The following is a 16,949-nucleotide window of genomic DNA, read 5'->3' as shown; positions in this document are numbered from 1 at the left end:
CCGCCCACCTTGGATCCACGGGCTGGGTAAGACAAGCCTGACCGATATGCCCGCCCTGGCCAGAACAGGACTCAGAGCAGGACCTGGACGAGCAGTGAGGACAGAGAAGGCAGCAAGCAGCCACGACATCACCATCATGACACCGTTACTAACAATAACCCCTCCCCTCCTTTCTCCACCAGGAGCCACAAGACCCAGCTCTCCAAGGGCATGGAGCCAGGAGGCAGGTCCCCCGTGCCAGCCCCCCTGACACCCCTAAGCCCTTCCCAGACCCAGGTCCTGTCCAGGTGGACACGTGCCCTTCCCGGCACCCCACACTTTGGGACATAATCCCCTACCGCAAAGGCCCCTCTTTGCTCTAAATCAAGGGATGTTTTTTAAACAAGAAGCTGAGACAGTGTTTCGGGTGCCCACAGCTACAGGAGGACGTGCATTTGGTCAGGGTGGCCCTCACCAGGCACCGGCTGGCTTCTTCCGAGATGGGGCTGCGGGACAGGGAGGCGTCAGCCACGGAGATGGCCGGGCTCCACCCCCGCGCGCCCAGGCGCGGGAGGCAGAAGCCGCTGAGCAGATGGCAAAGGCTCAAAATAACCTCCAAATGTAAATAAGGGGTTTTGTTCAAAAAGGAAAATTAGATCTATTTCACATATTAAAATAGTTTCGCAGCTGAATTCATCATGCTTGGAAACCGACCAGGGATGTTCACACCTGGAGACTTGCTCCCGGGAGCTGCTCTCCCCTCTCTGGTGCTGGGGAGAGGCTGCCTTTCCCAGGCTGAGACCGAGGGGCTTCCCGAGCTCCTCCAGACCCTCCACCCCCACCAGGCCCCGGGCCCCCTTACGTTTCACAGCATTGAGGACTCGGCTGTCCAGTGGCTTGCGGCTTGGGTCACTCGTAGAGGAACGGATGCCTGTACCACAGCTGTTGGCCAGCGTGTTCCTAGCAGAGGGAGGCGGAGTGAGTCCCTGGCCACAGGTGACGGCAGCACGGGGCTTCCCGCTCACCTGCTGGACGGGGCCACCTGGTCTCGCTCATGGACTGGTGCTCACTCGCAGGGGTTGGGGTACAGTGGGGAGAGCAGGCCCGTGCCCTCCAAGTGCCGTGGAGGGGAGAAAGGAAAGCCCCTCGGGGGAAGGGGCTGCTCTGACCCACCCGTGTCACTGTTGGGGGGGGGCCCAAGACCCCCCCAGACCCAGGTCCTGTCCAGGTGGACATGCCCCCTTCCCAGGACCACGCGGCCCTCAGTCTGACACTGCGGTGTGAAGTCAGAAGCCTTGAGGCAGACAGCTCACTGCTCAAGGAGACTCTAGGAGCTTCTGCGCGCCGAGGGACCCACCTGTCAAAGAAGGTGGCCAGGAGCCGCCGCAGGAGCACCTTGTGCTTCACCCCCGCGCAGAGGTGGCAGTTCATCAGCTGGCCGCGAGTGATGTAGACCCCGGAGCCTGCAGCCGCCAGACAGAAGACAGTGAGGCCCAGGGCATGGCCTCCCTGGGTGCTGCTACGGCCGGAAGGGGCACACTCTGGGCAGCAGAGGGCCTTCCTGACCACAGCCACCAAGCAGGTGCCCACCCAGGCCTGGGGCCTCGCAGGCGGGAAACGTCGCTGCAGACTTGCCTTGGGGCACTGAGGTCCTGTCACTGGAGGAGGCAGCCTTGGTGGCACACTCAAAGGCTGTCCCCACACTACCCTTCCAGCTTCATGGGAACGCCCTGGCTCGGTGGGGGTCAGGGAACACTCTATCCTGCCTCAAGGTCCCTTCCCGAAGACCGGAGTCACAGATAGTGATGGGGAGCCAGCTCGTGGGGGCCGACCTGGGGCCTCTGGGGGCGCGTGGGGAGGGAACCGCCAGCCCAGGGCCGAGGTGCAACCAGCAAGCCCACGCAATGCTGTTTAGCCTGAGAAGCCTGCCAGGCCCGGCACCCCACCGGGCTGCCCACAAAGGGCTGACATAGCAGGTGGGACCTGCCAGGAGCTCGGGGAGGCGTCCACTTACACTGACATCACCTGTGGGAAAGGAACTCACACACGAGTCAGCAGGAGGAGAAACTGTGAAAAGCAGCGAAGGGCACACACGGTGCTCCCAGGCCTCAGGGGCTCTCTGCGGGGATGGCCACGTCTTTTTTGGCCTTTCTCTGTGACCTGAGTGTGCACCCAATGTGCTTACCAGGAAAGAGGAAAGGCAGGGCTCCCTCCTGGGGGGCACGGTGGAAGGCCCTGCTCTTCTTGGGGGGCTCCCAGCTCGGTGGACAGAGGGGGCCTTTCCTAACTTAGCAACGTCTCCTCCACGAGCCAAGTCTCTGGGGAGCCGGCAGCCATGGGTTCAAGAGACACAAGGCTATTATTATCAGGGCGTCTGGTCAGTGGTGTCCCACAGTCCCCGGCCACGACATGCCAGGTGTCCGAGGGCCTCACATCCACCCATCTCATGTCTGCAGAGCCTCAAACTCAATAGCAGAGCAGGTCACCCTGAGCCACAAGAGCTAGACACCCCCTCATTGTGGGGAGATATGCAAAGGGGGTGCTGGGGTACGGTGGGGCCCGACAACCTGAAGTCCAGCTGTGGGCCAGACCAGGGAAGGCGGCTCGCCCTTGCCCCTCCCAGCCCCACACGCTGACAGACAGGCTGCTGCAGGAAGGCGCCCGCTGGGGCCATGCCCACACAGCAGCCCTCAGCCAGGGAACCCACCCCACGGCCTCTCACCACCCATCACAGCCCCACACTGGCACTCCCCGGACAGGGGCCCCGCCAGGCCCTGCTGACAATAGCGACAGCAGCAGAGGCAGGGGCTCAGGGCACAGCCTGGTGTGGTCCCACCCCACCGGCCTGGCCAGACCAGTCTCACCACCCAGCTGCTGTCCTGCCAGCTGAAAGGGGCGGCCACTCTCTGTGCCAGTGGTTCCCCGTAGAGGGGACAGGTCTGAAAGAGCCCCGCGATGCTGCTGGGGTGCCAGACAGGAGCAGGGAGCCCAGAGGCCGGTGGAGGACCCACACAGAGCCCTGAGGCGGTGGGAGGTGCCCATGGTCCTGGGCAGCCCATGTTTGCCCCCCACCCCCAGCCCGTGAGGGAGGGGAGCGATCCCTGGAAAATGCTCCATGTCCACCAGCCAGAGTGGCAGTGTCGTCATGTCCATCTTCCACTCGAATAGCCTTAAAAATCTAGAAAACAGATTCCGACACTGAAGGGAGAAATATTTCTGACAGAGGCACCAGCCCTAACGCGCCTCTGACTCAATCGTGTTGGTTCTGCTACAGAAGAGCGCCAACTCCGTGCCTCTAGCCGTCACCCTGAAGCGGAGGCAATGGGACCCCTCAGGGGCGGGGGACTGGGGGCTAGTAAACTGTACTCCACTTGGTTTTATCTGTGACCTAAATTAAAACACAGTCGTGATTGCCGCCCCGCCAATCAGCAGCGAGACCAGCCCAGGGGATTCAATTAAAATGCTAAGTTCATTCAATTGAATAACTCCTCTTAGTGACACGTTCTTCTAAAAGGAAATTAGAGGAAATATAAGATGTTCTGTCTTTGACTGATTGGTGATGAGTACATCGTTCACAGTTCTGGAGAACAAATACACGCGAGGGCATCTGCACATAAAGGCGGGGCGCCGCCAGGCCTCACCTGCCACCAGCTCCAGCTTCTCGCCGGGGTCGCCCTCTGAGTAGAGCTTGGGGTGGCAGCGGTACCCGATCTGGCTGATGAGGCTGGCGGGCAGGGCCACGAGGTCTCTGCGGATGAGGACGCAGGAGCGACTCTCCAGCGGCACAGGCTCTGGTTTCTCTTGCACTGTGGGCACAGAACCGACCCACTCAGGGGGGCCCCGGGAGGAGCCCCAGGCAGGCCCAGCCAGACCCGCTCTCTGTGCCCACCCTTCATGGTCCCTGGGGCCCAGGTGAGACCCGCTCCCTGCCGGCCTGGTCCCGCCCTCTGCAGGGAGGACCAGAGTAAGCAAGTAAACAAGGAGGAAGGCAGGCGACAGTTGCCCGGCCAGGCCTGGGAACTACCGTGTTTCCTCAAAATTAAGACCTAACCGGAATAGAAGACCTAGCATGATTTTTCGGGATGATGTCTTTTGCAGCAAAAATTAATATAAGACCTGGTCTTATTTTCGGGGAAACACGACAGTTGCTGAGGGCCTGGGAGGTTCCTGGGAGACATCCACCAGGTGGGGGCTGGCGGGTCAGACAGGAACGAGGGCAGAGGGCACAGGGCAGAGTGGGCTCCTGAGTGGGCACTTCCCTGAGCCTTCCCCCTAGACACCGGGCCAAGAAGTAGCTCCGTAAGTATTTGCCGGCAGTAAAGTCGCGTGGGGGCATAGCCTGGCAGGGCAGATGTGGCATCTGGGAATGTTCCAGACAAAACACTGCTGAGGGATAGTCAGGGATCCCTGAAGGAGCCAGACCTGCCGCTATAAAGGAGGGGACAGTAAGGCCCCTCTGATGTCCCCAAGCCACACTGGGCACAAGTGGGTCGGCCTGTCCCCGCCCTCCCGACCACCCACCTGGGCCTGGCCTGCCACGTGCCCTCTGGGTCTCTCTCCTGTGGCCGGGGTGGGGGTTCCCCTGTGGTGCTCACGGAGGCCCCAAGTCTACTGGGCACTTGCTGGCACCCACCACCCCCACTGCTATATCATGTGCTGGGAGGCCGAGGGGGCAGTTCCCAGTCAGGGCTTCAGGTAGCCAGGCAGGGTGGGGGCCGACACTGCCCCACCAGGCTCCACCAGGCTCCACACCCCCAGCCTGCCCCGCACCCCCAGCTCCCACAGCCCCCTCATTTCCTTACAGACCCTCCTCATTTTCTGCAGGATCAGCGAGAGGCCTGCACAGAGCAGGGCTCCAGGGCGCAGCCCGCCTTCCTCCCCCAGCAGGCCCCTTCACAGGGCACGCAGCCACCAGCCTAGCACTCTTCACCCGGCCCAGACAGACGGCGTGCCCCCTGCACATGGGCGATTCTGGGTCACCTTCCGGGAGGGCCACCTGCTCCCAGCCAGCTGTCATCACTGAGGACACACACCTGCTCCAGGGTGGCCCCCTGCACACCTGGCTGGGTAGCAAGGCCTGCGGGTAGAGGCTCCCAGAGCCCATCCCTCCCTCCCTCGCCCACCACAGGTAGGGTCTGCATGTTGGAAAGGCCCCTGGCTGCTCAAATGGCCACTCGGGGTTGGATTGTCCTTGCCGGGAAGGTGGCTCTCCTTAGCAGCCTTAGTAGTCCCTGGGCAGGAGATGGCCTGCAGAACCTTCCAGTAAGTTGGATCCTCAGAGAACAGGGCCAGGCTGGAAACTGCTCCGCAAGCAGGCTCAGGGTAGGTGCCCCTGTCCCCTCTCTTCTGTGACCCCCTCTTAAGTCACTGGAAAATTCAGCAGAGGCACCTGAGCCTGGGGGTGGGAGAGGCCGGGTGGGAGAAGGACCTGGGAAAGCCGAGTGGGGGCTCCTGCAAAGGGGCCTCAGAAGGACGGAAGGCGAGGAAGCGTCCTGGCAACTCTCCCCTCACGCCTGCCCCCCGACTTTCAGAATGGGGAGTAGCTGGACATGAATTAGCCCCAACTTATCTTTGCACCAAGCTCCCAGGGGGGTGGGGGGCCGCACAGCCCCTGGAGGGCCAGTATCCCCAAAACCCCAAAACCCAGAGTCCCTGGGACCCACCTGCTGCTCGGGCCCCTGCCCAGGTCTGGAGTCACCCCAAATCCCTACCCAGGGAACCCCAGGCTACTCCTCCACCCTATGCCCTGGGCTCAGCCCCTTGGCAGAGGGGCACCTGCTAGCCCGTGTGTGGGGGCGCGTGATGTGCTTTCAATGCAGCTGCAGCCCAGTCCCAGGCGGAAGAAGGGAGTTCTCCCCAGGTAGCAGACCCTCCAGGTGCACAGATCAGGGCAGAGTCGGAGAGGGGCTACTGGGGCGGTGGCATTTCCCACCAGGCATGCTGGTGAAACACAGCAGGGTTGGGGGAGGGATCAGCAGGGAGCACCTGAAGAATCTTCCCATCCCAACCCCTCACTCCTGGGGACCACAGGAAAAACAACCGGATGACACTTTCAAACAGAATTCCCGCCCCCTGCCCCTCCCCCCAGCCCGCTGTGACCACAAAGGCGGCGGCAGCCCGGCGCCTGGCATTGACAGAGCGCTCACTGGACCCACAACTCCCCTCTATGCTTTCTCTAGATCGCCCGCATTGTTTGCGCCCTCACGCTGCCCGCACAGCCTGAGGCTGTCGGATCCAGAACCGGCGCGAGCCTTCTATTCCTGCCCCGCACGTGCCGGTCGCGCCAGCTAAAAATACCTAGAGGGGGGCAGCTGCGCATCTGGAAAGGTGCTCCGAATTCCTTCCTTGCCCCTGCCTTGCCCCCGCTCCCCCTGCCAGGGACAGAGGGGACGAGGTATAACTAGGTTCTGGAAACCAGGAGAGCTTGTGTAGAGTGAGATTGGGGGGGGGGGGCACAGTGACCTGGTCGCTCTCATGTCCCTGGTGGCCTTTGGACGGCTCACTCCAGCTCAATCTCAGGGTGGTAGGAGGCCCCTTGGTGGGCACAGGGGACCCGGAGGCCTCCCCTCCTTCCAGGACCAGCCACATGGCGAGCTGCCAGCCTCACCATCCATGGCTCAATTTCAACCAGCAGCAACTCGGTTTCCAGGATTGTGGGCTCCAGATATTTGGCACCATGAAATGTGGAGAGAAGTGTGGGGAGAGCAGTTAGCTGCTTGTACCGGGAGGTGAGTAATCGCTCTGGATGTGGGAAAGGTGAGTCATGGTCATAAAGGTCCCCATGGATGGATCCAGAACAATAGCTAATCTGGGCGGGCGAACGGGGCAGCATGGCAGGCAGGCAGGCAGGTCACACTGCCTGAAGAAAGCACAAGTAGTCATGGGACACGTGGGTGGCCCTCCCGGGCTCTGACTGGGGATCCATAAGGGTCCCTGTGTGCCTTGGTGACTTTGTGACTCTGCATGAATCCAACCGGCAAAGGAGCACTATGACCTAAGGACACCACGCTGAGCGAGACCTGCCAGTCACAGGAGGACAAACCCTGCAGGACCCCCTCACAGGAGGTCCCCAGAGGAGTCAGATCAACAGAGACAGGAAGTAGATGGGGGCTGGGGCTGGGGGAGGGTGGGAGTGAGTGTTCAATGGGGACAGGGTGTCAGTGTGGGGAGACGAGAAAGTCCTGCAGATGATGGAGGTGGTGGCCGCACGACAGGGTGACTGCGCGTAATGCCACTGAGCTGGCAGCGAAACGTGGCTGAGATGGTCAGTGTTACGTGTATTTGCCTACAATACAAAAAAACATAAAGGCGGGGCCGGCCCGGTGGCTCAGGCGGTTAGAGCTCCATGCTCCTAACTCCGAAGGCTGTCGGTTTGATTCCCACTGGGGCCAGTGGGCTCTCAACCACAAGGTTGCAGGTTCGACTCCTCGAGTCCCACAAGGGATGGTGGGCTGCGCCCCCTGCAACTAGAAACGGCAACTGGACCTGGAGCTGAGCTGCGCCCTCCACAACTAAGACTGAAAGGGCAACTTGACTTGGAAAAAGTCCTGGAAGTACACACTGTTCCCCAATAAAGTCCTGTTCCTTTTCCCCAATAAAATCTTAAAAAAAAAACGGAAAGAAAAATGCTGAATCACCCATCTCATTGTAAGACCGACGACCAGCGTCAGTAACCAAGCCTGTACGTACAGGTAAATGGAGACACACACAGTTCATGGTCCACACACAGACTCACACAAGTACACTCAGCTGACTAGCGACAAAGGTGCACACGCCACTCAGTGGAGCAGTGACAGCCTGTTCAACAAATGGTGCCGAGTAACCGGTCACACCCAGGCAAAACGCAAACAAAACAGCCTCGATCTAAATCACCCCTCACACGAAAATGACCAAAAAGGGATCGTAGACCTAAATGCAAGACACAAAGCAATAAAACTTTTAGAAGAAAACCTCTGTGATCTTGGGTTCAGCCGGAAGCTTAGACATGACCCCCAAAGCACACCCCATAAAACAAATCATTGATAAACCAGACTTCATCAAAATGAAAAACTCCTGTCTCAAACGATGGAAAGAAAAGCCAGATATAGACTGGAGGACAAGTCTGCAAATCACATGTCTTCTAAAGGAGCCACGTCCAAAGTACACGGAGCACTCTCAGAACGCAACAGTAGGAAATGAGCAGCCCAGTTTTCAAAATGGGCTGGAGATCTAGATGGACACTTCACCAGAGAAGATCCAGATGGCAAATTAGCACACGAGAAGCTGCTCCACATCGTTAGCTCCCAGTAAAAGGCAAATTCAAGCCACCAAGAGACAGCATGTTGACCTTCTGAGAAGGGCTAAGCCTGAAAACCGTGAGCACAGCCAGCGCAGGGCCGGCGACCCCAGCGGGTGGGAACCAAGGCACACGGACAGGCGCACTGGCAAACAGCTGGTCCGCTTCTTAGACAGTCAGACGTACACTGAGCACGTGACCCGCCACTTCCACTTCTAAGTATTTACGCAGAATAGAAGTGAGGACTGTCCACCAAGAAGCCCCCTCCCCCGACCATGCAGGAATTTTTCCATCCATTCTGTCCTCAAATGCCCCAAACTGCAAACAGCCCCAGTGTCCAGCATCTGGGGACAGACAAACTGGGCACCATCCCTTCGATGGGTCATTGCTGTGTGTATAAAGGGACCAATTATTGATGCACAACTCGGATGAACTCAGATCCATGTGGCCGAGGGCAGGAGCTAGTCTCAAATGGTCACGTGCAGGACGGTTCTTTTGCATGGCATTCTCCAAAAGACAAAATATGGGGACAGAGAGCCGATCAGTGGCTGCCAAAACTGGGGTGGGTGACTATGGGAGCAGCATGGAGGAGCCCTGGGGTGACAGAGCTGTCCCGTATCGTGAACGCCCAGGCCACACGACCCCATGCCAGGGGGCCTCTGCTCCAGGCGGTCTCCACTCATGCACAAACAGAGCACAGTGGACAGTGTCAGCCATCTCTGTAGCTGCCAGCTCAGCACCGACCAGATTGGCAGTTCTGAAAAGGCCACACCCGTGAGGGACATCCGTCTGTATGAACACCACAGTGCCAGCATCCTGGAACACAGCAGGTGGCGGTTCCTGCAGGTGCACTCAAGCCCGGGTGGGAGGGACAGGGTCACGGTCAACACTGTCATCCTTTTGTCCTTTATGTGCCAAAAGGCAGAAATGCCACCACTGTAACCGTGGTACACCACCAAATGTAAGACGCACCCCTTTTCATGGATGCTAAAATGTGAGGACTAGATGCATTTCAAACCATCTCTATATAGTGAAATACAGTGTCGGGTAGACAATGACAAAAACCAGGCAGGGAAAGCCAGGCAGAAAGGAAAGTAGAGGTGGAAACAGAAACAGGAGGTCATGACGGGGGAGGACCTGTGTGCAAACACCAACTGTCCTGAGCTTCAGGGGAGCTAAGACGTTAAGGGACGTGGCCGGGGTCTCAGGCCCCATGCTCAGGAAGGTCAGGCCCACGGGCTGGGGAAGATGCCGGCGGAGAGATAAGACCCTGGACAGCACCCCAGCGGGCCTGTGGCCAGTGTGATCCTGAACTCGGGCCACCAGTCCGGCTGAGCGGCCCCTCTGGGTCACAGCTCAGAATCCTCGAAACTCGCGCTGGGCAGCTCCCCGTGCGACTCAGTCCGTCCCCCTCAGAGGTGGCACCACCGCCACCAAGCCCACTGCCCCGGCCCAGATCCAGTGGATTCGTTGCTCTGTCTCCTGCTCCCTCGCTGGTTCCCCAGCCCTCCCAGCTCTTAGTGCCCATCTGACCGCCCCTTTCTGCTCTCTGGCTTTCTGGGAATTCCTTGGGCGCGTCCAGTGCTGTACTTAAGACAAACGCAGCCTCCATGTCCACTGACCAAGTGACACTAGTCGCTCTGGGCACCCAGCAGGGCTCTGGGAATGTGTTTATGTGAGACGCACACACTTGCACGCCGTGTGTGTAGAGGAAAGACCCAGGATGCACAGTGGGCTGCGTGCACCTCTGAGAGGCAGCGAGGGGCAGAGGGGCCGCAGGGAGAACGACTGCCCCCTGTGTGATCTTTTCTAATCTGATGCGTGCGCATCAGCTGTGCAAAACCAAATGCACTTAACTTGTAATCCCCCAGAGCCACCACTGCGGCCACAAGACAGCAGCCACCACTAGATGAATCCCCACCAAGAACAACCCCAAAAGTTGCATCTAAAAGGGCCGCCTGGGCTTGCAGGGCCCAGGAGAGGGGACAGCAGCCGCGGGCTAAGCAGGAAGGGTCTGCAGGGCCCCAAGTGTGCAGAGTCCCAGCCCTTGGAACCAGCATTCCCTGTGTCTTCCCAGCTTTCCCTCAACGGTCCTGCTGACCACGAAGCAGAGTATGCGGGATGAGATTCAGAAAAACAACTGCCAAGAAACTAAAAAGAATAAGTCTAGCAATTTGGTGTCTCAAGTATCGGATAGACAAACGGATTTGGGGGCCTGCCAAGGAGGAGGTGCTCTGGGGAACCCCCAGGCACTCAGTTGAGACCCAGAAACGGCTGTGCCCAAAAGCACCGGCTGACCTGCTTGGGAGATCACAGCACCATGGGAGGGACCTACTTGGAGCTCACAAACATTTTTATGCTAAGTCCAGCATCAATTAAAAGTTACCAGGAATATGAGGAACAGAACCAAATGCTAAAAAGCAACTTGGAAGATGTCAGATCAGACTCCCCGGGTCATCTCACCAAGGCCCGGTGGCCACGCCCCACACTGCTCCCACTGTGTTCAAGACATGAGAATGGCACCAGACAATGAGAACCAACACAAAGCACCAAGTCCTAGAAAGACGATTAAACAGAGCAGACGAGATGTGTGAGCTGGAAAATAACACAATACAAAATATCCAGGTGGAAGCAGGAAAAAAGAAAAAAGGCAGGTCAGAAAACAGTAAAATCACTGGGACATGTGGGCCAGGAAGGGAGCACAACACACATATAACAGGAGCCCCAGGAGACCAGAGGGTGCGGTGTGGTGCTGCAGTGACTGACAGACCCCCAAATCCACCGGCACGAAGCACGTGAAGACGGGGACCCGATAAGAGGGAGACGCAGGGAGGAGTGAGGAGAGAAATGATAAATATAAAACCACTATTTAAAACGGCAACAAACAAAAGGGTGGGTGGGCGGAGCTGAAAACGCACAGACAGCGCGACAGGAGGGGCGGGGCCCAAAGTGACAGAAGGCCTCTCCTGTAAGGAAAATGTGAGTCAGGATGAATGCTGCAATCTCCAGGCCTTGCAAACTTGTAATAGCCTCAGAAAGGGGGAACGAAACCCGAATAAAACACTTGGTTAACCAGAAAGAAGGGGAGGAATGGAGAAATGACAGAAGACCAGAGGGACACATGGGACACGATCAGTGAGATGGGACACGAAACCCAAAAATATCACCAATGAAATGTAACTGGACTAAATACTCCAATTAAAAATTAAAGTTTGTGGAGACTGGATTAAAAAACAAAACCCAAGAGACAGCCTTAAACAAAAGGACAAAGAAAACTTGAAAGGAAGAGCTGGGAAAAGGTGTGTCACTCGGTGCCGAGGGCATGGGGTAGCTACGCCAAGGAGAGAACACGCAGACTTTACGGCAAGAAACACGCCTGGTATCACTGAAGGCTATTCCACAGTGATCAGAGGGCCCACGCAACAGGAAGACAAGCCAAGCCTGCAGTGAACACACACCCAAGTCAAAACCTCGAAACGGCTGGCAGATCTAAAGAAGGAAGGGCAAATAAAGCTGCCCCCACACTCGGAGACTTCAGCACCCCATCTGTTCAGCCAACCTGAGAAGTCAAAAGCAGGTCGGAAAGGGTACGCAAGACGAGACTTACAGGTGCCGTTTATTAGGCTCAGCAAGGCAGAGTTCTGTAAGTCTCAACAAACTGCAGGGCAATGAAGTGGTCTGAGTCTGTTCTACGACCACAAGGAATTTCATTTAGAAATTATAAAAAGGGGTCCAGAAAATCCAAAACGTGTTTGGAAACGAAGCAACACACCACTACACGACCCAAGGGTCGTCAAAAAAAAAAAAAAAAAATCGCCAGCGCATTAGAAAACACTTTTAACTCAGTGATGATGAAAATATGACATTTCATATTGTGTGGGGCAGAATTTCAGCAGTGCCGACCAGGAAATGGACAGCCCTACGTGCATATACGTTAAAAGGCTCAGAAATCAATGATCTCAAGTATTAATACCTCAAAAACTAGGAAAGAGCCAATTAAATTCAAAGGAGAAGTGAAATCAAGACACATGTAAGTATATATAGCAGAGAAAAAATCCACAAGTTGGTTCTTTGAAAAGGCTAGTACGATGGAAAATCTCTAGCAAGTCTGAATGAAGACAAAGGAAGAAAGGGCACAAGTAACAACCCTGAGCGCACGACACGGCGGGTCCAAGGTCAGGTTCAGCCCTTCTGTGAAGGCCAGAGAGCGAGGCTCTGAGGCTGCCTGGGCCACATCTGGCTTCTGTTGCACAGCCTTCTTCTTCAAAAATGTAAACAGTGTCCTCAGTGTGTGGGCCAGACCAAAACAGGCCCGGGGACAGTTCTGCCCATGTCACAATGTCCCCCTCCCCGCTACAGGCATTCCAAGGATCTTACCGGGAAGGTATTTAAACGTCAAGTCACGATGTTGCGCGCCTGAAATTAATATAATATTGTATGTCAACTAACTGTAATTGAAAAATACATTTGAAAAAAGATCTTATGAGGATATTACGAACAAATGCATACCAATAAATCTGAAAATTAGACGAAGCCGACAAGCTCCTGGAGAAACACAGCTTACCAAAACTGACACGAGAACGTCCCGCAAAGGACACAGACCGAACTGGCTTCACTGTGACTTATGTCAAATGTTTAAGAAAGAAATAGCCCGATCTCATACAAACCCTTCCAAATCATTGAAAGAAAAAGAGGGAAATCATTCTCCAATCATTTTATGAAGACAGATAGCCTTGATAGCAAACCGTGAAATGTTCCCTTAAAGGAAAATTAGAGGGCACGCTCTCTCGTCGACATGCGGCAAAAATCCTCAGGAAATTATTAGCAAATAAGGAAAGGAATGGCTCGTGCCGCGTGGCTGGTGACCACTCACTGCACTGATCAAACATGCGTGGCTTTTACTGCTGTCCCCGGCCCCGGCCTGAAAGCCGCCTCCTCTAATTTGGGCCTGGGGTATCTACACCAGCGCCCACACTGCGTGTGCTGTCTGTGGGGGAGCGTTTCACGGGTTTCCTCGTGTTAAGGCTGCAGCTCGGGACACATGGCGGGGAGGGTACCCTCTTCAGAGTCTCCTATCCTCGGTGCTCAGGGTCTGGCCAGAGGGGGTGGGTCCCCTCCATGTGGCTACTGCTGGATGCCTGGCATCCGCCTGCCTTTTCTGCCCGAGGCCCCTTCCAGGAGATGGACACCAAGGAGGGCTGCTCACCTCAGGACAGTCACCCCCAAAAGGGCAAAGAAAACCCCCAAAACCCTAAAAAAGTAGGAAGTTGACTCCAGAGATCTGTAAAGAAAACACTCCATCACTATTAGGGCAAACTAATGCCAGGAAGGCAAGGTTTTATGTCTGTTTGTTTGTTTAATATTCCCAAAACAATCAATGTAATTTGGAACATTTAGAGTAGAAGAGGAAAACGATATGACCGTTTCAGTATTTAGCAAAAAAGCTTTTGCTAAAATTCAACACTTATGTACGTATGGAGGGGGGGAATAACCCTTAACCTAGGAAAAGGAAAGAATTTCCTTAATCTGATAAAGTGTATCACAAAAAAAATCCTACATCAAATATCCTACTTAAAGATGAAACAGTGAAAGCTTTTCCTGAGTCTGGAAATGTGACAAGGGTGGCTGGGAGTTCTGGCCAGTCCAGTCAGGCAAGAAAGGAAATAAAAAGGTTAAGAATAGAAATAAAGAAATAAAAATGTCGTTGTTACCAGATGACATGATTGTGTGCAGAGAAAATCCAAAAGAATCTGTAGGTAAACTAGGAGAGTAAGTTATTTTATCTAGGTGGCCAGATTTTTTAAATGATCCAAATTGTTTCTACATAGCAACAAACAATGAAAAAAATTTAAATACCACGTAGATTAAAACAAAAATTGAATTTCTAGGAATAAATCCAACAAAAGATGGGCAGAGAATTAACTACGAAATATTCCCAAGGAAAACTGAAAAAGATGTAAATAAATGGAAGGATACACCTCCTATTATAAAGATATCAGTTCATCCCAGACTCATCTACAAAGTCCATGAAATCCCAACCCAAACTAGCAGCCACTTGTGTGGAATTTGACAAATTGATCCTGAAAGGCATATCAAAACACAAACAATAGCCCAGGCAAGGCGACTGCAAGGAATAAAAACCTGAAAGATTGACACTATAGAGAAATTAAGAGGATGTGCATTTGCCACGGTAGCAAAGAGACCAATGGAACCGAGCAGAGCTCAGCCAGAATTCACACATTTTATAGACATCTGGTCTACAACAGAGGGGACGCCACAGTGCAGTGTAAAAAAGGTGGTCCTCGCGATAAAAAGTGGTAGATCAACTGGAAAGTTAATGGGAAAAAAGTAAATCTTGAGCCCCATATCACACCACATTAAAAAAATCAATTCCACATGTACTACAGAAATACAAGCCTTTAATAAGAAAACAGGAAAGTCAGAGTCTTGACTGACAGAGGAGAAAAGCAGACATAAGGAAGAGAAGGAAGCACCGGGGGTGCTGCATTAGACTCTAGATATCAGTATGAACTCATGATATTTAAATATATAAATCCTTAGCTCTGACTGTTAAAAGGGTATAAAAACAATGACACACCAGTTGCAATAAGTAAGCCTCGCATTGAGATCTTGGCTTCTAAGCACCACTCCCACTAGAAGGAAAACAGCTAATTCCAGGGCTGGAGAACAGAAAGTATGAGATGAGCCTGGATGATTTTGCTGAACAAGACAATAAGAAACATGCTTTAGAATAAAAACCTCTATACTAACCCTAAATAAACAATAGCAATAAACAGTGGAAGAAAATTAAAAAGTGGGGGACATGGGGAAGCTCTTTCCCACAAAAGACTGCCAATTAATAAACGTAGAAAGAATCATCAATAAACACTAACTAACGGGTGAGAGGCTGATGATGCAGTGTCTTCTCAGAAGGGAAAACAGTAAGTCTACCTGGCAGCGGTCACCTTAACCGAACGATCAAGGGCAACATCACCAACATGAAGCCAAACTGGTATCGTGTGCCTCCTGATACGACACACTCAGAAGGACGCAGCATGGCTTCTGTAGAATTCCAGCTGAAACGCACAACCTGCATCCCATCATGAGACAAAACCTGACAGACCGAAACACAGGGACTTTCTACAAAATAACTGAACCGTACTCTTCAGAAAGGAAAGTGTCCTGCAGGATGGAGCTTGGGAAACGATTCTAGAATAAAAGGACCAAAGAGAATAACCACAAAATGCAATGTGTGATTCTGAATTCAATACTGGACCTAACCCAGCAGCTATAAAGGACAATCGTGAGATAACTGGAGAAATTTAAACATGGGCTGTGGATGACATAACGGCCCTGAGTTGAAATTGAACGTCCTGAGTTTTGAACACCGTATTGTGTTTATGCAAGAGAATGTCCTTGTTTACAAGAAATGCTCAGTATTTTGGGGTAAAGGGGTATAAGCTCTGCAACTTGTTCTCAAATGGTTCAAAAAAAAAAAAAAAAAGAAAAAGAATGAGAAAACAAATGGGGCAAATTCTTACCAGTGAGTGACTGAAGAGTATACAGGAGTTCTTTGTACTTATCTTTAAATATTTCTGTAAATCTAAAATGACTGTAAATCAAACTTTAAAAAAAAATACACAGAGGAATATCACAATGCTCTTCAGACAAAAAAAAGACTCAACAAAATGTGAAAACTGCTATTGATAAAGAGAAAACATTAATAAAGTTCACTACATCAAAATTATATTAAGAAAATGAAATGGCATTTTGCAGATACTTACGACACAAAAATCTGACAAGAGGCCTATCCAGAGTTCGTAGAGCATGAAAAGTTGTAAGAAAAAGACAGACAACTAACTCACTCTATGCAAAGTGGGACAAAAGACTATCACAGGCACTTCACAAATGAGCTATCCAAACGGCCACAACTACGAGAAGGTTCTTGACGTTGCCACTCATTATGGAAAGTCAACGTAATATCACTGTGAGACTCAGGGCACCAGCCTGCAGGCGCTCATCAATGTAATATTCACAATGTCCCACATCTATTAAGAAATTAGTAGACACATGAAGACCCACAAAAGGGCAGTGGTAAGGAGGAGAAAAACCAGCCAGAAGAGACGACAAAGAGAATGGCATTAGCAAGCAAAGGCTTTCCACCAGCTATAAAACATGACTAGAACTTAAAAAAAAAATGCAAAAGTGGGAACGCAGTGAGGGGAGAAATGATGAGTATAAATGAGAACAAAATGGAACTGCAGAAAAGATCAGTCATCATGAAGAAAGAGCAAGAGGAACTATCCAACCTAGAGCCTGGACAGGAAAAAGGCTAAACAGTAAGTAAACAGAGCCTCAGTGACCTCAGGGACAAACACATGTTTCCCTGGAGTTCCAGGGGGAGGGGCACAAAGACATTTGAAGAAATTAGGGTGTAAACACACGTGTCCAAAAGCTCAGCAAATCCGAAGCAGAACAAACACAAAGAAAACTACACAATCACATCGTAACCAGAGGTAAAAACAGCCTGAAAAGAAAGACACAATACATCCAGAGGAACAAAGGAATGACTAGTTTCCTATGAGAAAAAAAATGCAACCCAGAAGACAAGACAATGACCTCAACTGAAAGAGAAGAATAACTGCCAACCTAGAATTCTATATCCAGCAAAAATACCTTTCAAAAATGTAGGTGA

General features: G+C 53.1%; 1 protein-coding gene across 3 annotated transcripts in view; it reads right to left on the bottom strand.

Annotated features, from left to right (window-relative positions):
* Positions 1–16,949, bottom strand: part of NACC2 (NACC family member 2) — a 65,464-nt gene that overhangs the window by 5,224 nt on the left and 43,291 nt on the right. For all 3 annotated transcript variants that reach the window (XM_033122465.1, XM_033122463.1, XM_033122464.1), the window contains 3 exons: positions 3,621–3,785; positions 1,337–1,442; positions 842–939 (listed from right to left, as the gene is read on the bottom strand). In XM_033122465.1, the coding sequence (XP_032978356.1) occupies positions 842–939; positions 1,337–1,442; positions 3,621–3,785 (369 nt within the window). The remainder of the gene's footprint in view (positions 1–841; positions 940–1,336; positions 1,443–3,620; positions 3,786–16,949) is intronic.

This window comes from Rhinolophus ferrumequinum, chromosome 12 (genome assembly GCF_004115265.2).
Source record: "Rhinolophus ferrumequinum isolate MPI-CBG mRhiFer1 chromosome 12, mRhiFer1_v1.p, whole genome shotgun sequence".
In the NCBI taxonomy this organism is placed as follows: domain Eukaryota; kingdom Metazoa; phylum Chordata; class Mammalia; order Chiroptera; family Rhinolophidae; genus Rhinolophus; species Rhinolophus ferrumequinum.
This window is presented reverse-complemented; position numbering and strand designations above follow the sequence as displayed.